This window comes from Echinops telfairi, unplaced genomic scaffold (assembly GCF_000313985.2).
Source record: "Echinops telfairi isolate 266 unplaced genomic scaffold, ASM31398v2 ScPeMD7_7468;HRSCAF=8506_0, whole genome shotgun sequence".
Classification (NCBI taxonomy): domain Eukaryota; kingdom Metazoa; phylum Chordata; class Mammalia; order Afrosoricida; family Tenrecidae; genus Echinops; species Echinops telfairi.
In genome coordinates, this window is record NW_022111369.1 from 99,330,972 (window position 1) to 99,346,592 (window position 15,621).

At 47.9% G+C, this 15,621-nt stretch overlaps 1 protein-coding gene across 1 annotated transcript in view; it reads left to right on the forward strand.

Annotated features, from left to right (window-relative positions):
• LOC101653668 (adhesion G protein-coupled receptor A3) overlaps nucleotides 1–15,621 on the forward strand; it is a gene marked incomplete at its 3' end in the record, with an annotated part of 35,889 nt that overhangs the window by 12,831 nt on the left and 7,437 nt on the right. The window contains exons 7-9 of the mRNA XM_030888572.1: nucleotides 4,581–4,745; nucleotides 8,146–8,347; nucleotides 9,741–9,896. Coding sequence (XP_030744432.1) covers nucleotides 4,581–4,745; nucleotides 8,146–8,347; nucleotides 9,741–9,896 — 523 coding nt within the window. The remainder of the gene's footprint in view (nucleotides 1–4,580; nucleotides 4,746–8,145; nucleotides 8,348–9,740; nucleotides 9,897–15,621) is intronic.

The window sequence follows — 15,621 nt, forward strand, 5'->3', positions numbered from 1 at the left end:
GGGTTAGGGTTTTTTTTCTCTTTATTAATTTTATTTTATTTTTGTCTCTGTTATTGTTGTTTTGCCTACCTATATAAGATAGGCATGGGAAGCAAGCCCGAGACAGTTCTGGAGGGACTTGTGGGGAGGAGGTGGCTGGGGAAGGGAGAGGTAAGCAAACAACACCATAGACAGGGAACAACTGGGGAAGTAAAACAACAAAGAGGAGGACATAGAGATCCCGGTGGTGTTGGAGCAATAGCAATCTAACTGTGAGAGAGTTACCAAGAGAAAAGAAGGGCGAGCATGATGGTGGGGTAGGAGGAAGGTCAAAGGAAAAGAGGAACGATCTAGAAAGTAATGCTATGGATAGAGGTATAAACATAGGTGTGTGTATCTGTAAATACATTAATTGATAGAAATAGAGTTACATGTACATATACTTATATGGAAATACATTGAGGAAGTAGACAGACTCTGAGCTCTACTCAAGCCCTCCTTCAATGCAAGAACAGTTTGTTCTAACAACCAGGCATTCTGTGGTGCTCACCCTCCCGGCATGATCACCGAAGACAAAATGGGTGCACAAGCAAATGTGATGAAGAGAGCTGATGGTGCCCGGCTATCAAATGAAACAGTGCCTGGTGTCCTAAAGACTTGAAGTTAAACAAGTAGCCATCTAGCAGAGAAACAACTGGAAGAAGCATACTAGCCTATGCAATCAGCCTGATCGATGGGATCAGGTAACAGGCCTCAGAAGATCCCAAACAAAACAAAACAAAAACATACTACTGAGAATGAGGGGCATCGGAGCAGACACCCAAAACCCATCTGCAGACAATAGGACGTCCCCTCACAGAAGGGTCACAAGGAAGGGACGAGTCAACCAGAGCACAGTAAAGCACCAAAGAAACACAGTATTCCCCTGGTTCTTTGAGGCTTCCTCAGCCCCTACTTCATGACCCCAGCCCTGCCTTTCAGTTCTGGCTAGGTACAAATAAGAGCTCACTACATATGGAATCCAGGTCAGATAAATCCCTCAGGAACAGAATTGGGAGTAGTGAGACCAGGAGGGTAGGGAGAAATGGGGGTGGGGGTGAGGAGGGTAGGAAGGGGGAACCAATCTCTGATCGATGCATAATTCCCTCTACCCCCCCACCCCCCAGGTGGATGAAGAACAGAAACGTGAGCCAAGGGAAACGGCGGTCGGTCTAAGATATGAAAATAATAACTTATCAACGGGTCACAAGGGTGAGAGGGGGAGGAGGGAAAAAAGTGGAGCTGATACTAAAAGCTCAAATAGAAAGTAAATGTTTAGAAAATGATGATGGCAACATATGTACAAATATGCTTCATACAGTTGATGTGTGGATTGTTCTAAGAGCTGTTGTAATGGTCTCCAATAAAATGATCTTGAAAAAGATAAAAAAGGCTCTCCCAAGGAGCAGCTGGTGGTTTCAAACTGCCGACCTTACAGTTAGCAGCCCAACTCCTAACCTCTATACCACTAAGGCCTTGGCAAACCTAGCTTTCTGGGCTAAATGCCCAGAGGCGCCTCACTCCACAAGCCTCATCCCAAAGGCACCCAGCTCTGCTTGCTCTGTGGACTGGGAGGTGTACTTCTCGTTCTTATCTTCTGGTTCCTGTGCTGCTGCTGCTGCTGCCGCCCCTCTGCCCATCCTACCGGGCTGACACTGTTCTGGACCAAGGAGGTTCAACATGCAGGGATCTAAGGGTCTACATTCTAGCATTTGTGCTCCCCTCCTGGTTCTTGATAGTAGGGAGATTACCCACCACCTGCTTAGGGAATGCCTTAGGGAATGCCACTCCAGGTGAATCCTGCTCAGAGGCACTCACAGCTGAGTCCTATCTGTAGCTTCCGCCACCAAACCCAACAGGGAAAAGGTGTTTGTTGGGAGTCAGTTAATAAGAGACTCTGGCTAGAGGACGCCACATTCGATAATTCACAGCCCTGGAGGGAGGAGCTGAGAATCGAGACAGTTTGGGATTAGAGAATCGTCTGTGTGCTTTTCTTCCTAGTTCAGCAGAGCCAGAGAAAGTAGACTGTAAGGCTAACTTTTCAGTTGTTCAGATAGAATGTCAAACTGCTTTTTGTGTGTTGTCTTAGTTTGAAAATACGTCTTACAGTCTGTTAGCCCCCCCACTCCCCCAAACGTAGTGAGTCCTTAAAGATCATCGTCTGAGAGATTGGGACGAGGGCGGTGGCTCCCTCCCGTCATCACATTTGCTGTGATGCTGCAGCAGAGCCGTCAGGGATTTAGCGCACAGGGCACGTGTGTCTTCACGACAGACTCCCTTCAAGAAGGGAGACGTCGGACAGTGTAAGGCATGAGAAAATCATAATAATTTATGAATTATCAAGGATTCGGGAGGGAGATAGAGGGCGGGTGAGGGAGGGAGGCAGGGGAAAAATGAAAAATGAGGTGCTGATCCCAAGGGCTCAAGTAGAAAGCAAATGTTTTGAGAATGATGATGGCAACAAATGTACAAATATGCTTGATACGATGGATGGATGTATTGTGATAAGAGCTATACGAGCCCCCAATAAAATAATTTATTGAAAAAAAAAAAGACTTTTATTAATTCGTTAAAATGGTCCTTGCCTTTTGTGTAATTGTTTCTCTTCCTTTCTGTCTATGTAAAAGCAAAGCATGTAAGGGGCCTTAAGGTTAATTGAGGGCTGTGATGTTGCTTTTCTATGAGAAGGCTTTAGATGCTCGAATTAGGATCCCATCCTGAAAATTGAAATGCAGCCTTCTTACAAATAATCGAAGCATTCCTTAACATGGAAAAGTCTTTTTTTTTTTTTTTTTTTTTTAACTTTTGGCTAAAATTCCACATATACTCTAGTATAAGCCAACCCGAATAGCAGCCGAGGCACCTAATTTTACCACAAAAACGGCATTAAAACTGTGCTGAAAAACTCAGCTTATACACGAGTATATATGGGATCCCTTGGTAACTTACTAAATCCTTTTAGAGAGCTGACTGATGATCCCTAGTGTAAACATTCTACAAAATATTTTACTGTAAATATTAATTACATACTGTGTTAGTAGCTCCCTGGGTGATGTAACTGTTTACCCTGGATTACTAACGGAAAGGTTGGGGGTTTGATTCCCACCCTGTGTGCAGAAGCAGTGTGGAGGTGAGACCCATATCTGACCTCCTGGCTTCCCCATTACCCCAAGGCAGAGGTCAGACAGACAACGTGCCTCTGCTCTCCATCCCTCTTTACCTATTTGGACACCAACCGCCACACTCTGCTTCTACGATAGGATCCGTATTTCATTGCACTGGTCAAACTGAGCTCCCGGTCAACACTCGTGATTGAGCAGGGACGTTGAACAGTGGGTTGTGAGGGAATCTAACAGGTTACCACAAGCCAAGATCAGTATGCAGTAAGGATATAGTCCTAGGTCCACAGCTGTCCCTCTTCCTCAGCCCGCAAGCAGCCAGGTCTCTCTCTGGCCCTCAGCCTCTGCCTTCCTGGACCAGGAAGCCAGCCCACTCCTTTACTGCGCACTCTCATCGTCACTGCTCGCACTTCGGCTTAGCCTCAGCATGTTCTTCTTGCCTGGCTCTCTGGTCTTGGCCTGACTCCTGTGCTGTGTCCACAGGCTCTGTTACTTCTGGTCTCAGCCTCCATCACTGCCGTCAGGGATGTGGGGCATGCCCTTTTTCCAGTGGTCCTGGGCTGCTTTCCTTCTGTGTCTGCGCTGGCTCTTATACCTAGGCATGGCTTTGATGACCTGCGGTGTTTTCTTTCAGCATTCCATAGCCCCACGGAAGCAAAGGGTGTGACTTAGTTCACACCTTCTACCAAGCCCAGGACTCAATCCCACCTTCATCCTGCCCTTGAGCATAGCAGAGAACTCCCTGCACATGGGATGATAGCTGCAGGCACAGAGTCCAGTATTCAAACGCATCACTTCAGGGATTCTGCCTAGAAGGCTATGCCAGGTCTGCAGCTCACCGTGGTGTCACCGAAGAGAGGCCAGGCAACCTGCTTCTCTAAAGATGAAGACACTCACTGCCGTTTTCTGAGCCTGCAAATCTTTTCTGCGCTGAATAAAAACAAAGCTTCAAACTCATTGCCGTTCAGTCACTGACGACGCACAGAGAGCCTCTAGGCCAGACTAAATTGCCCTTGTGGGTTTCTGAGACCGTAAGTCTTCATGGGAGTAGAAAGCCTCGTCTTTCTCCTTGTGGAGTGGCATGTCATTTCGAACTGCTGACCGCTTGCAGTATGCAAGACTAGTGGTGTCCTGGGCTGCATGTGAGGCTGCTAACTATAAAGTCATCGGTTCAGAACCCACAAGCTGCTCAGCGGGAGGAAAATGAGGCTTTCTATTTCCGTGAAGAGGTAGAGTCTCGGGAACCGACAGGAGCAGCTCCACCCTGTCCCACAGCATCAAGGTGAGTGCGAATCGACTCGATGGTGGTGATTACTTTAGGGAAGGGGTTCATTTTGATCCACTTTTTATGTAGCAACTGCTTGGCCAGTGGCGATGGAAGCCTGCACTGCCTCCCTTCATGTCTGACCTCGTTGTCTCTCTGCCAAATCTTCCTCCACACAGTGCTCTCACCATCTCCAACATCCAGGCCGGATCCACTGGAAACTGGGGCTGCCACGTCCAGACCAAGCGCGGGAACAACACGAGGACGGTGGACATTGTGGTGCTGGAAAGTTCTGCCCAGTACTGCCCACCGGAGAGGGTGGTGAACAACAAAGGGGACTTCAGGTCAGTGATGGGCATGACCCAAGAAGGTCTGACTTGGTCTTGAGCCTCTGCCTGCCCCCGAAGGCGCAGGCCCATGTCCCTCTGATAAAACATGGGAAGTGGCGACTGTACAGCGTATTTACGCGAGTATAAGCCGACCCGAATATCAGCCAACGCACCTAATTTTACCACAAAAAACGCATTAAAAATGTGCTGAAAAACTCGGCTTATACACGACTGTATACGCTATGTTACACGCATGTCATTAAAAACCTGTCTGATGATGGCCGTTTAGAAGAGTGCTGGTTTTACAGTCACCTAGGAAGATTCAAACAAAACACGATGGGTATTTTTGTTTGAACTTTACACACCTTACCCCCGGTCTATTTGATGTTGAATCTCTTTGGGGTCAAGGCCAAAGTGTTCTCTTTTTTTAACTTTTCTTGGCAGATAATTCACCAACCGTAGTTAAGTCATATCAAGAAGAGTTGTACACTCATCGCCACACCCTGTGATCTTACACTGATCTCCAGGACTTTCGTCAAAGTGCCACTGGGTGGATTTGAACTGGCAACCTTTTGATTAGTAGCAAACCATTTGTGCCTCCCAGGAAGCTAATGAGGCATTAGTTAATGTACATGAAGAGAAGTAGATTGCGCTTTTAAGTAGCATAAAGGTTGTCTAATCCCTGCCTTTGCATTGTCCATCACTGATACTTCAGCTCCCTCACAGCGTTGAAGCTTATGTTCTAAGGATGAAAGAAGCTCTGTGGATGTGTGTTTCAAATCCAAAGCCAAGGGGTGATAGCTTCTTTAGCTCAGCCAGCTCCTCCCTGGTCTTCTTGAAAGTAGAAAGTACTTTCCACACCCCCTTTTAAAAATACTTCACTCCTATACATGTGTCTGTGGAAATCAGCATTTATTGCCACCGGTGGCTAAGTCTCTTCTATGTGGATTTACTACTGATCTCTAAGAGTGATCGTGTTAAGGACAAGATAGGCCAACGGAACCAAAGGCAATGCTAGCCATAGGTAACATTTGATTATGGTCATCCTCTTATTAAAGCAAGCAGAGATGGGTGTTTCCTGTTTGTTGTTGTTGCTTTAATCGTTTTCTATTTTTCCTCATACTTTTTGAGTGCTGTACATTTTTTATGATAGACGCATATATCTAAAAACATTACCGATTAATGAATTATGCATCTTTTGACGCTCCTTAAGATATTATACAATTAAAATCCCACTGCATTAGTGAGATCTAGTTTAGTGTTGCTTGGCCTAGTTATGCGGCGTTTCTTAATGAATTATGTTTGTCGTGATGATACTGTAATTGGGCAAGCCCTTCTGTTAAGTCTCAACTCTAACTTGCATTGAGTGTGTTCAATTCACTCCCAATTTTGGAGGCATTAGCAATGGAGGTCAGAGAATAAAGATCTAACCAAGTTCACGATGATCCATGCCCAAAGACCGCATCATCACCTGCACACGGAGTGGATTTTACCTGATAAATTCAGCTGTGTACTCTGTTGGGCTGGGAGGGTGGGGAGATTCTTCAAGGCCACCCTCCTACTCAGACATTTTTTAGAAGGACTCCAGAGTCACAGTGTATATTTTTTATTAGTTACCTAATGAGGATGTCAGATCACTGGGTGCTGCATGCGATCCCCTCCCTCGATCCCCTCCCTCGATCCCCTCCCTCGAACCCCTCCCTCGAACCTCCAGGTGATCTGCTTCTGTAGAGCTCACAGCCCAGAAAAGATAAAGGAGTGCAGTTCTACCACATAACACGTGGGGGCGCCAGTGAGTCAGAAGCGCCATTAAGGCAAGAGGATTTGGTTTTGTTGCAAGGAATCACAGTTCAGGAGGGAACCAGAAGTCTGCACGGACCCAAGGGAGCAAAAACGCAGCACCATCAGCATGACGCTTCTGCCTGTGAGAAATTTGGCATTGGCGGCGGAGTGGGTTACATGTTGGCTGCTAATAGCAAGGTCAGCAGTTTGAAAACCGTCAGCCACTTTGCTTGAGAAAGACAAGGCTTTCTACTCCTGTAAAGAGTTAAAGTCTCAGAAAAGCACAGGGGCAGGTCTATCTTGTCGGATAGGACCTTCAAGTGAGAATCGTCTCCTCACAGTGAGTTTAGGTTTGGTCATGTGCACACCCTCTGCTGGAGGGAAGTGGGGCTCAGCATTAACCGCATTGCTTGCCTAGTCTGGGTACCGTGAGCCACCTGCCAGCTGGTGATGGAAGATATGAACACCAGGTCCCCAGACTCCAGCCTCAGGGTCAGCCTCACTGAGGACAGCCATGACGGCCCTGCTGCGTGAATGTTTTTCTGCATGGATGTGAACTCGTCTATGAAAGATCCCATTATATTTATAGTATCTTCATGTTTGGGCAACATTTTGATCTGACATAGATGATGGTTCTATAAGCCCATTGTAGCCTAATCCTTAATTATTGTAATTAAAAAGAAATGCAAAACCCATTTTCTGCTCCATTGCATAGTTAGTTCTGCTTTGGGCCGCTAACCGCAAGGTCAGCAGTTTGAAACCATTTTCCTCCTGCTCTGCAGGAGAAAAATGAGGCTTTCTACCCCAGAAGAGATGTGTAGTCTTGGAAACCCACAGGGGCTATTCTACCCTGTCCTGTAGGGTCACCTCGAGTTGAAATCCACTCCAAGGCAGTGAATTGGGGTCTTTTTTTTGGGGGGGGGGAGAATAAGATACAATTCTCCTATTCATACACCCCTTCTCCAGAATTCAAATAGTTTTATTTTAGAAAATGCCATTTGATTGTGTTGTGATACTGAGGTACACTTGGCAGATAGCATAAAAGTGGGTCATCGTCGTCGTCTGGTGCCCTATGCATCACAGCTCCGTGCACAACAGAATGACGCCGCCCGGTCCTGCGCAGCCTCACCATCCCTGCTGTGCTTGAGCCCACGGTGGGAGCCACGGTGTCAGCCCATCTGGTCGAGGACCTTCCTCTTGGTGCCCTCCCACTTTACCCACCACGATGTCCTTCTCCAGGGACGGGGCTCTCCTGACAGTGTGTCCAAAGTGAAAGGAAAGTGGGTTGTCCATTAAAAAAAAAAAGATTTTTCTTAAAGTTTCTGATCTTTCATCTTAAAGAGGCTTGGCGTGCCTCTTCCCCCGGATTGTGTGCCACTATTCCCTGGGACCCTGTGGCCCCACGGGAGGAGAGTCTTGGTGCCCTGTACCCAGGAACATGGCGTAAGACACAGGCCCTTCTTCTCCGTCTTGGAGGGTTGCTGCGAATCAGAATCAGCTTTGATGGCAAACGGCAGATCAGCAGTGACAGTGACGGTGACAGCGAATTGCCATGATGGCCCCCACTACTCAGTTTCCCCCTGCTTCTTCCTGTTCCTTCTGTTACATGGTTTCTCCCTTGTCGCCTGCCCAGGTGGCCCCGCACGTTGGCGGGCATTACCGCATACCTGCAGTGCACTCGGAACACTCACGGCAGTGGGATTTACCCCGGGAGCCCACAGGATGAGAGGAAGGCTTGGCGCAGGTGTGACCGAGGTGGCTTTTGGGCAGATGACGATTATTCACGATGCCAGTATGCAAATGACGTCACTAGGGTCCTGTATATGTTTAATCAGGTAAGTAGAGTTTTGTTTTTTGGGCTTTATTTCCCTTTGTGGCTGCAAGTTGTGAGCAAAACATGCCATGCATGTCCAAGTTCAATGCACAGTTTTCTACGGCTGTCCCAACTGGGAGTCCAAGGATTCGTGTTTGGAAGCTCACTTTCCCTACAGATCTCCCTAGAGATGTGTCTGTCTTCAGTAGACTTCTTTCTTCATGGGCGCTCAAGACCCTTGGCTTTCCATGATTATTGCTGCTGCTGTTGCTGTTGGCGCCTCAAGTCAGTTCCATCCAGCTCAAGTGACAGCATTGAGTTGGTGCTCAGAGGGCTCTGTAGGCTTTGAACCTCACAAGAGTGGTTTCCTGGGTCTCTCTCCATTGCAGCTGGTGCAGAGACCCCAACTGCCTGTCTTCCAGTTAGCTGCCAGCCACTTAAAGTGTGGTACGGGGAGGATTCCCTAAGGGTCAGGCCCATGGTGAAGCACTTGCTTGACAAGTGACCCTGTTGTTGGGGACTTGAATCCACTCAGAGGTACCTTGGAAGAAAGGCCTGGTGAACTGTTTCTAAAAGACCACAGCACTTGGAGCCCAGCTCAGCTCTGAAACACATGGGGTTTCCAACAAGGCAGAATCGATTCAAAGCTTTTTTAAAAAGGGGCATCATTTTTCCTTCCTGGTCATTGCTGCCACACCTTGTGCCTTTGCTGGAATACCTTCCTCACCTGCATATGAAATAAGATCGCAACCATTCCGATGTCTACCTGGAAAGCCACTTCCTGGGTGTGCCTTGCAGAATCACCCTTTATAGACACAACTCATTAGAGTTCTTGTGCAACTCACAGGCCTGTCTGCACTGCTGCTGCTCCTCCTCGGGGTCCCAGCTAAGCATTAGCACAGTATTCGAAACCAGAACCTGGCTCCTGTGCCTTAGCTTCTTATCTTCTGCTCTGTACCAGCTAGCAGGACCCTTTGCCACATTCACGTGTGAGGCTTGGTTGGAGCCGTGGCTCACATGAGCACATGGACGCCTGGCCTGCATGTGTACTCAGTAGTGGCTAGTACCCTGGGGCAGCGGGGTTCCAGGCCAGGCAGTGGGACCTCCGGAAGGCTTCTGCCCAGCAGTTGGCTAGAGGTATGAGGAGAATTCCTAGGATCTGCCAAGAGGAAGATAGAGCTTTCCTTAAGGTTCTTACAGTTCATCTCAGATAAAAGCAAAAATAAAAACCAGTTTCCCCTTAGGTTAGTGTCCCGACCATCCCTGTTCTCTCTGCTCGGAAGCAGATTTGTCAGGAGGTCACGGTGATCATGGTCAAGTACTTCGATGGTTGCCGGGTGTGGGAACGCCAAGCTCAGATGTCAGCATTGAATGGGCCGTGATACTTACTGCTTCTCTCTGCCGTTTCCACGTAGATGCCCCTCAATCTCACGAACGCTGTGGCCACAGCGCGACAGTTACTGGCTTACACCGTGGAGGCCGCCAACTTCTCTGACAAAATGGATGTGATCTTCGTGGCCGAAATGATAGAAAAATTTGGAAGATTTACCAAGGAGGAAAAATCAAAAGAGGTACCCTTCTGCTTCTGATGGGTCGTGTACGGGGCCAAGCAAAGCGTGTCTGTGATCAGGGGTGAATCGGGATTTCTGAAGCCTGCTTGCGTGTGTGCTGTCTTTGAACTAAAGGCTCACGATGGTCTCCAAAGTGGACATTGAGAAGCATCCGCTTTGTCTGTTAGAGGGGCTGGTTGTTGGGAGAGGAGTCCGGCCAACGGTCGGTTCTTAGAACGCCGGCTTCTGTGATCCTTAGGGATTGGCTTGTGTTGCAGAGAAAGCGATGTTGTCCTCACACCCCTGAGACCGGACGAACGAGATCATAGGTTCTCAACTTAACCTGGCTTCAGAAAAATGAAAAAAATATTTTATTTATTTCTTTAAAAAATTACTCAGTGCTCCGCTGGCTATTAAAACAAAGCAAAACAAAGCATGTCTGCAATAGCCCTTGCTGGTTTGGGGTGCCTTTGTGCCGGTTCTGACCCTTGGCGACCTGGGCACCACAGAAGGAAACTCTGCCCCTCCTCTGCCGTCTGACCCGTTGTTCCGATGCTTCCGCCCATTGCTGTAGCCACTGTGTCGCTCCGTCTCTTTGCGGGCCTTCCTCTCTCAGCCGCCCCTCATCGTCACCACGCATGGTGTCCTTCTCCAGGGACGGGCGTCACTTGACATGCCCAAAGTACGTGAGATGGAAGTCTTGCCACCTTTGCTCTGTGGAGCCCGCTGGCTGTACGGCTGGCAGGACAGCTCAGTTTGTCCTCCCAGCAGTCCCTGGGACTTTCAACATTCCGCTCCAGCACCGCCCTTCAAACCCATCGGCCCTTCTGCCGTCTTCCTCACTCAGTGTCCGACTTTCACGTGCATAGGAGGCAGTTTGAAAAAGGCTTGGGTCAGGTTCACTTTCGTCCTCCAAATAGCATCCTTGCTCTTCAGTGCCCTAAAGGGTCTTGGGCATCAGACTTACCTGATCCAACACATCTTTTGATCTCATGGCTTCTGCTTCTATCTTGATCCCAGCAAGACAGAATCCTGACACCTTCAAACTTGTCTCCCTCTGTCATGATGCTACTTACCGGGCCAGTTGTGAGCATTCTGGTCTTCTTGACATTGAGTAGTGACCCACACTAGAGGCTATAACCCTTGATCTTCATCAGCAAGTGATGAAGGGGCAGTATTGCCCATCTGGGGAAAGACCAAGCTCGGGTGCCTCTCGACCACTGCCAACCCCTCGGATTGGGACGGCCTGCGGACAAAGCTGTCTAAATTCTGCTCTGGGGCACTCCTCCTGTTCCCCAGTATTGGACCCCATCCGTTTGCTGCTCACATTGTTAGTACTGATTTCTGGAAGTGGAATGCTTTGAGTTACTCAAATGACGGGTTGACCGTTGGGGATCTGCACATTCACAAAGACTTTTGCCATAATACCTGTTAACTCACAGACGTCTGTGTTTCACTATGGGGGTCCTTTGCTCCATTAGCTTCCCGCTCCCAATGGAAACATATCCGTAGGGCAGATGTAGTGTTTACAGAGCCCTGGTGGTGCTATTGGGTAACCATTGCGATGTTAACCACAAGGTTAGTGGTTCAGATCCACCAGCCCCTCCTTGGGAGGAAGATGAGGCCATCTGCTCCTGTTAGGTTTCTGGGGGTCCCCCCCCCCCAGTTCCTGCTTCTCAATGCTGAAAGAATCCATGCAGTAGAAGCATTTTTGTAATCCAGATAACTTTCCTGAGGGAAAGGGGCGTTTCGGGCAATACAGTCCCAGGTAGTACACGCTATCTTTGGAAAGCATGCAAGGCTGCATGGTGGGGGCCGTGAGAGTTTTCCACTGAAAATGGCCATTTGGGGGAAGACGGAAAAACCACGAGGAAAAAGGAGTGAGGGACAGAAAAGGGAAGAAGAGAGAGTGTGAGCGCTGAGTGGGCACGCAAGTGTGCCCCACACACATGGGAGAAGTCCCGACCTCGGGCCTGAAAGAAAGGCCTGCCCTCAGCCCCTGCTATTGTCCCTTCCTCGCCCCACTTGGCAGGGGGCTGTCATTGAGGGTACTGGCCCTTCTTAGTGGCTGAGTTTAGGCACATGTGTGATGTATGTTGCTGGTGCCAAATGTGTGCGCCCAGGTTGATCTTCGTCTGATCCTGCCCAGCTTTGGATTGCCCCCATAGGTGTCTGATGTGTGCTCCGATTCCGTTCAAATCCCTTTATTGTGGCATGGCCAGCTAGCTTTTATTTAGGGCGGGCAGCCCTCATCTTCCTACCTGTCCCTCCCATAAAAACCTACATTCTCAGAACACACAGACAGTTGTACCGTGTCCTTTAGGGTCCCTGTGAGTTGGAATCAACTCGAGGGCAGTGGGTTTGGGATTTAACCATTTCCTGTTCTGAAGTCCACCATTAGCTGCTTCCGAAATGTTCTCCTTGGAGAAAAGAAGTAGGTTTAGTTTTACGATGGTCTCATTAACTGTGGGCCTCTGGGTTTACAATGAAGCCTTTGTTCTTGCTTCCTTTGGGAAAGCCAGTGGGCACCAGTGAGGAAGATGCAGACCCAGTGACCCGCAAAGGGTCAAACTCTAGGCGAATGCTCGTATCAGGATCAACTGGGACTCACGGTGGTGAGAGCCCCTGTGTATCAGAGTAGATCTAAGTTCCACGGAGCTTTCCAAGGCTGATTTTCCGGAACTGGCTCTCCAGGCCTTTTTCTCCAGAGTAACCTCCAACCTTTGGGTTAGCTGCTGGGCACATTAACCATTGCTTCATTCTGAGACTCCATGGGCTTAAGGGTTTCGACATTACTGTGATCTCCAAGGAAGAAGGGCCCAGCCTGCAAAGGAAAAAACTCACCTGAGTGTTTCCACAGATGATTTCGAAAGTTTTGTTTGAAGGCAATTGCTGCCCCTTAACTCTGTGTAACAAGGGATGTAACGTTACCATCTCTAGAAACAGTCGACAGCTGTTTGTTGTTGTTGATGTTAGGTGCCACCAAGTCGGTTCCGGCTCATAGCTCCCCTGTGTGCCCCAGAATGAAACATCACCCAGGCCTGCACCATCTTCACAATGGTTGCTATGCTTGACCCCATTTTTGTAACCATTATGTCAGTCCATCTTATCCAGGATCTTCCTCTTTCTCTTCTGTCCCTCTACCAAGCATGATGTCCTCTTCCAGAGATGCATATGAGAAACAAATAATAATGACCCTATAGGACAGAGTAGAATTGCCCCTGTGGGTTTCTGAGACTGTCACTTGTTATAGGACTCGAGAGCCGCGTCTTTCTCCCAAGGTACAGCTGGTGGTTTCAAACTGCTTACCTTGTGGTTAACAGCCCAACAGAAAGAAGAGTATTCAGGATTGAGCCCTTCAGGGACCATCCTCCATACTGGAGTGACGAGCATCTATTCAGTTCTTTAGCTTAAACTGTCGGCCCTCACTTCCCCCGGAGTGTAAAATAAAATAAAACATCCTGAAATCTAGGAGCTTCGTTTTAAGTTAATTACCACAGTGTAAAGTGATGGAAGGAATCCTGAAATGTGTCCAGCTCCATTGGAAACGTAATTAGTCAAATTGCTTTTTGTGCGGTGGCCAAAAAGTTAACTCTGCTCCGGATTATTTCACAACCAACGATGGCGAGGCAGCAGCGCCGCTTAGACTCGTAAGTTAGTCCAGCCAGCACAAACTCGCCCGTTCTCTTCGGCAAGGTAATGATAAAAGCTATTAAACTGTCAGGTATAAATGATGTGGTTAGTGGTGGTTTTTTGTGTTTTTTTCAAAACCAGCTGAAGGTTGTCTGTCAGACAACTTAAGTATCTATTACAAGGGTGATATTTTTCTTCTTTCTTTTTTCTTTTTTTAGTGGAAACAATATATAACCATTGCAGAAAATGAGAGAATATATAAAGATTCTATTTGGCTGTGTTTTATAGTCTCTATATTGTGCTTTGGTTTTAAACATGTGAGCAAAGCCTGTGCATTACAGCTACGTTACTGCTAAAGTCATTTAGCATGCCTTATGAATAATTTTTAAAGCATTTAGAGTTTGTTGTTTTTTCATTTACTCAATTGAAAGCTTAATCTTGTCAGTACTTTTCTTTGATCAAAATTGACAGAGTCTTCTGTTTTATGACGCTTTTCAAAGATCCGGCTTCTGGCTTTGTTGATCCTTTCTAGAACACACCCCCTTCCATTCCCCCAACTTGAGCCATTCTCTTCCTCATTGATGAAGCTTCAAGATATAACCCAGTGCACTTGGGGAATGAGTAATGGAACTCAGAACCATGATCTTAGAAGACACTAGGTCTTCTGGGAATAATACAATCCACACGGGTCATGGTCTACTTCTCCTCTGGTGAGTAGTGACCGCGGTATAACCATTGGCAGCTACTGGGCTCTTCCTGCCCAGGGGAAGGAGAATGAAGACAACTGAAGACACATGGAATCAATGAGTCCAGTGAACTAATGGGCACAAGTGTCCATTACCCTGAGATTAAAAAGCCACCCACTAGATGGTGCCCGGCTGCTCGGAAAGGGAGCACAGAGCAAGCCTTTGGTAGAGTGGGAGAACAACATGGAATAAAGCTCTAAATCCTGAGAAACAAAACAAAATCAGACTCAGGTGGAGGCGAAGGTCCCTTAGTCACCTTTCAGGTCTGGAAATGAACTCACGCCCAATCCACTAGTCAGCCATACAATAGACAGGCCTGTCAAGGGAGTGATAGGGAGGGCACACAGCTTTTATGAAGCTACAACTTTGAGATGAAAAGTTCAGAGGGGTCAGGGTCAGGATAAGTCCAGAGGGTTCGGGATGAAGGAGGAGTGGAAGCAGGAAGGACAGGGATGGAGGGAGACAAGTCGTGTGTGCGTTAAACTGAATGAGAGTCTTCATGTGCTCAGTAAACCTGCACCCAGCTCACTAGAGGAAGTCTTTGAAAACTGTCCATGATGCCAAGGTTTGTTTCTTCTTTTCTGCCGTCGTCTAAGTAGCAGAACATGGCAGAGTTATGACGCTTGTCCATGATTTTGACCTAGTTTTTCTCAGAATGACAGAAGTACTTCTGCTGAGGAAGAACATGGTCTCTTCTGTCTCTTACTCCTGCTACCTGTAATGTCGCCATGGTTCTTAATTGGACATTTTTCTTTCTGCCTCGCCGTTATCTGGGAAAGTGAGTCCATCCGTGCTTACCGGTGTCCCCCACCGTTCCGTGATGACAGGTGGAGGTGGGGGATCCCTTTGGAGACCCCCCTGGGGCCCACCTCAGAGGATGAGATCAAGTGGAAACGCGAAGCTTCCTAATCCTGCTAGCAATTTCCCCACGGCCATTGGGCATGGGATGGCGGGCATGCGTATTTAATCCAGGGTAATTGTTCGTGCACTGCTATTCCATTGTCTTCTCTTTGTCCTGGTGATGTATTTGGAGCTGCTCCCCCAGCCAGGCTACCGAGCGTATAGCGTGTGATGATTCCCTGCTCCAGGGAAGGTTTTGGCACCGAATCTCTCCTCACTCGGCAGTCATTCAGAGGGAAATAATGAGAAAATGCGCTTGTCCTCAGCCAAGGCTGGTACCTGTGCACCTTCGCAAAAGTATTTCTTTTCTTTACAGCTCTTCTCAAAAGTTAAATTGTGCTGCTGGCATGGCCCAATAGCAGTCAGTCTCCAATCACGTACCAGTCCGAGTTTTTCAGTAGAGCTGGTCCAGAGTTGAGGCTTCAGATCACACCTCTGTCAGATCCCCAGGAAGGCCACATGTTTTG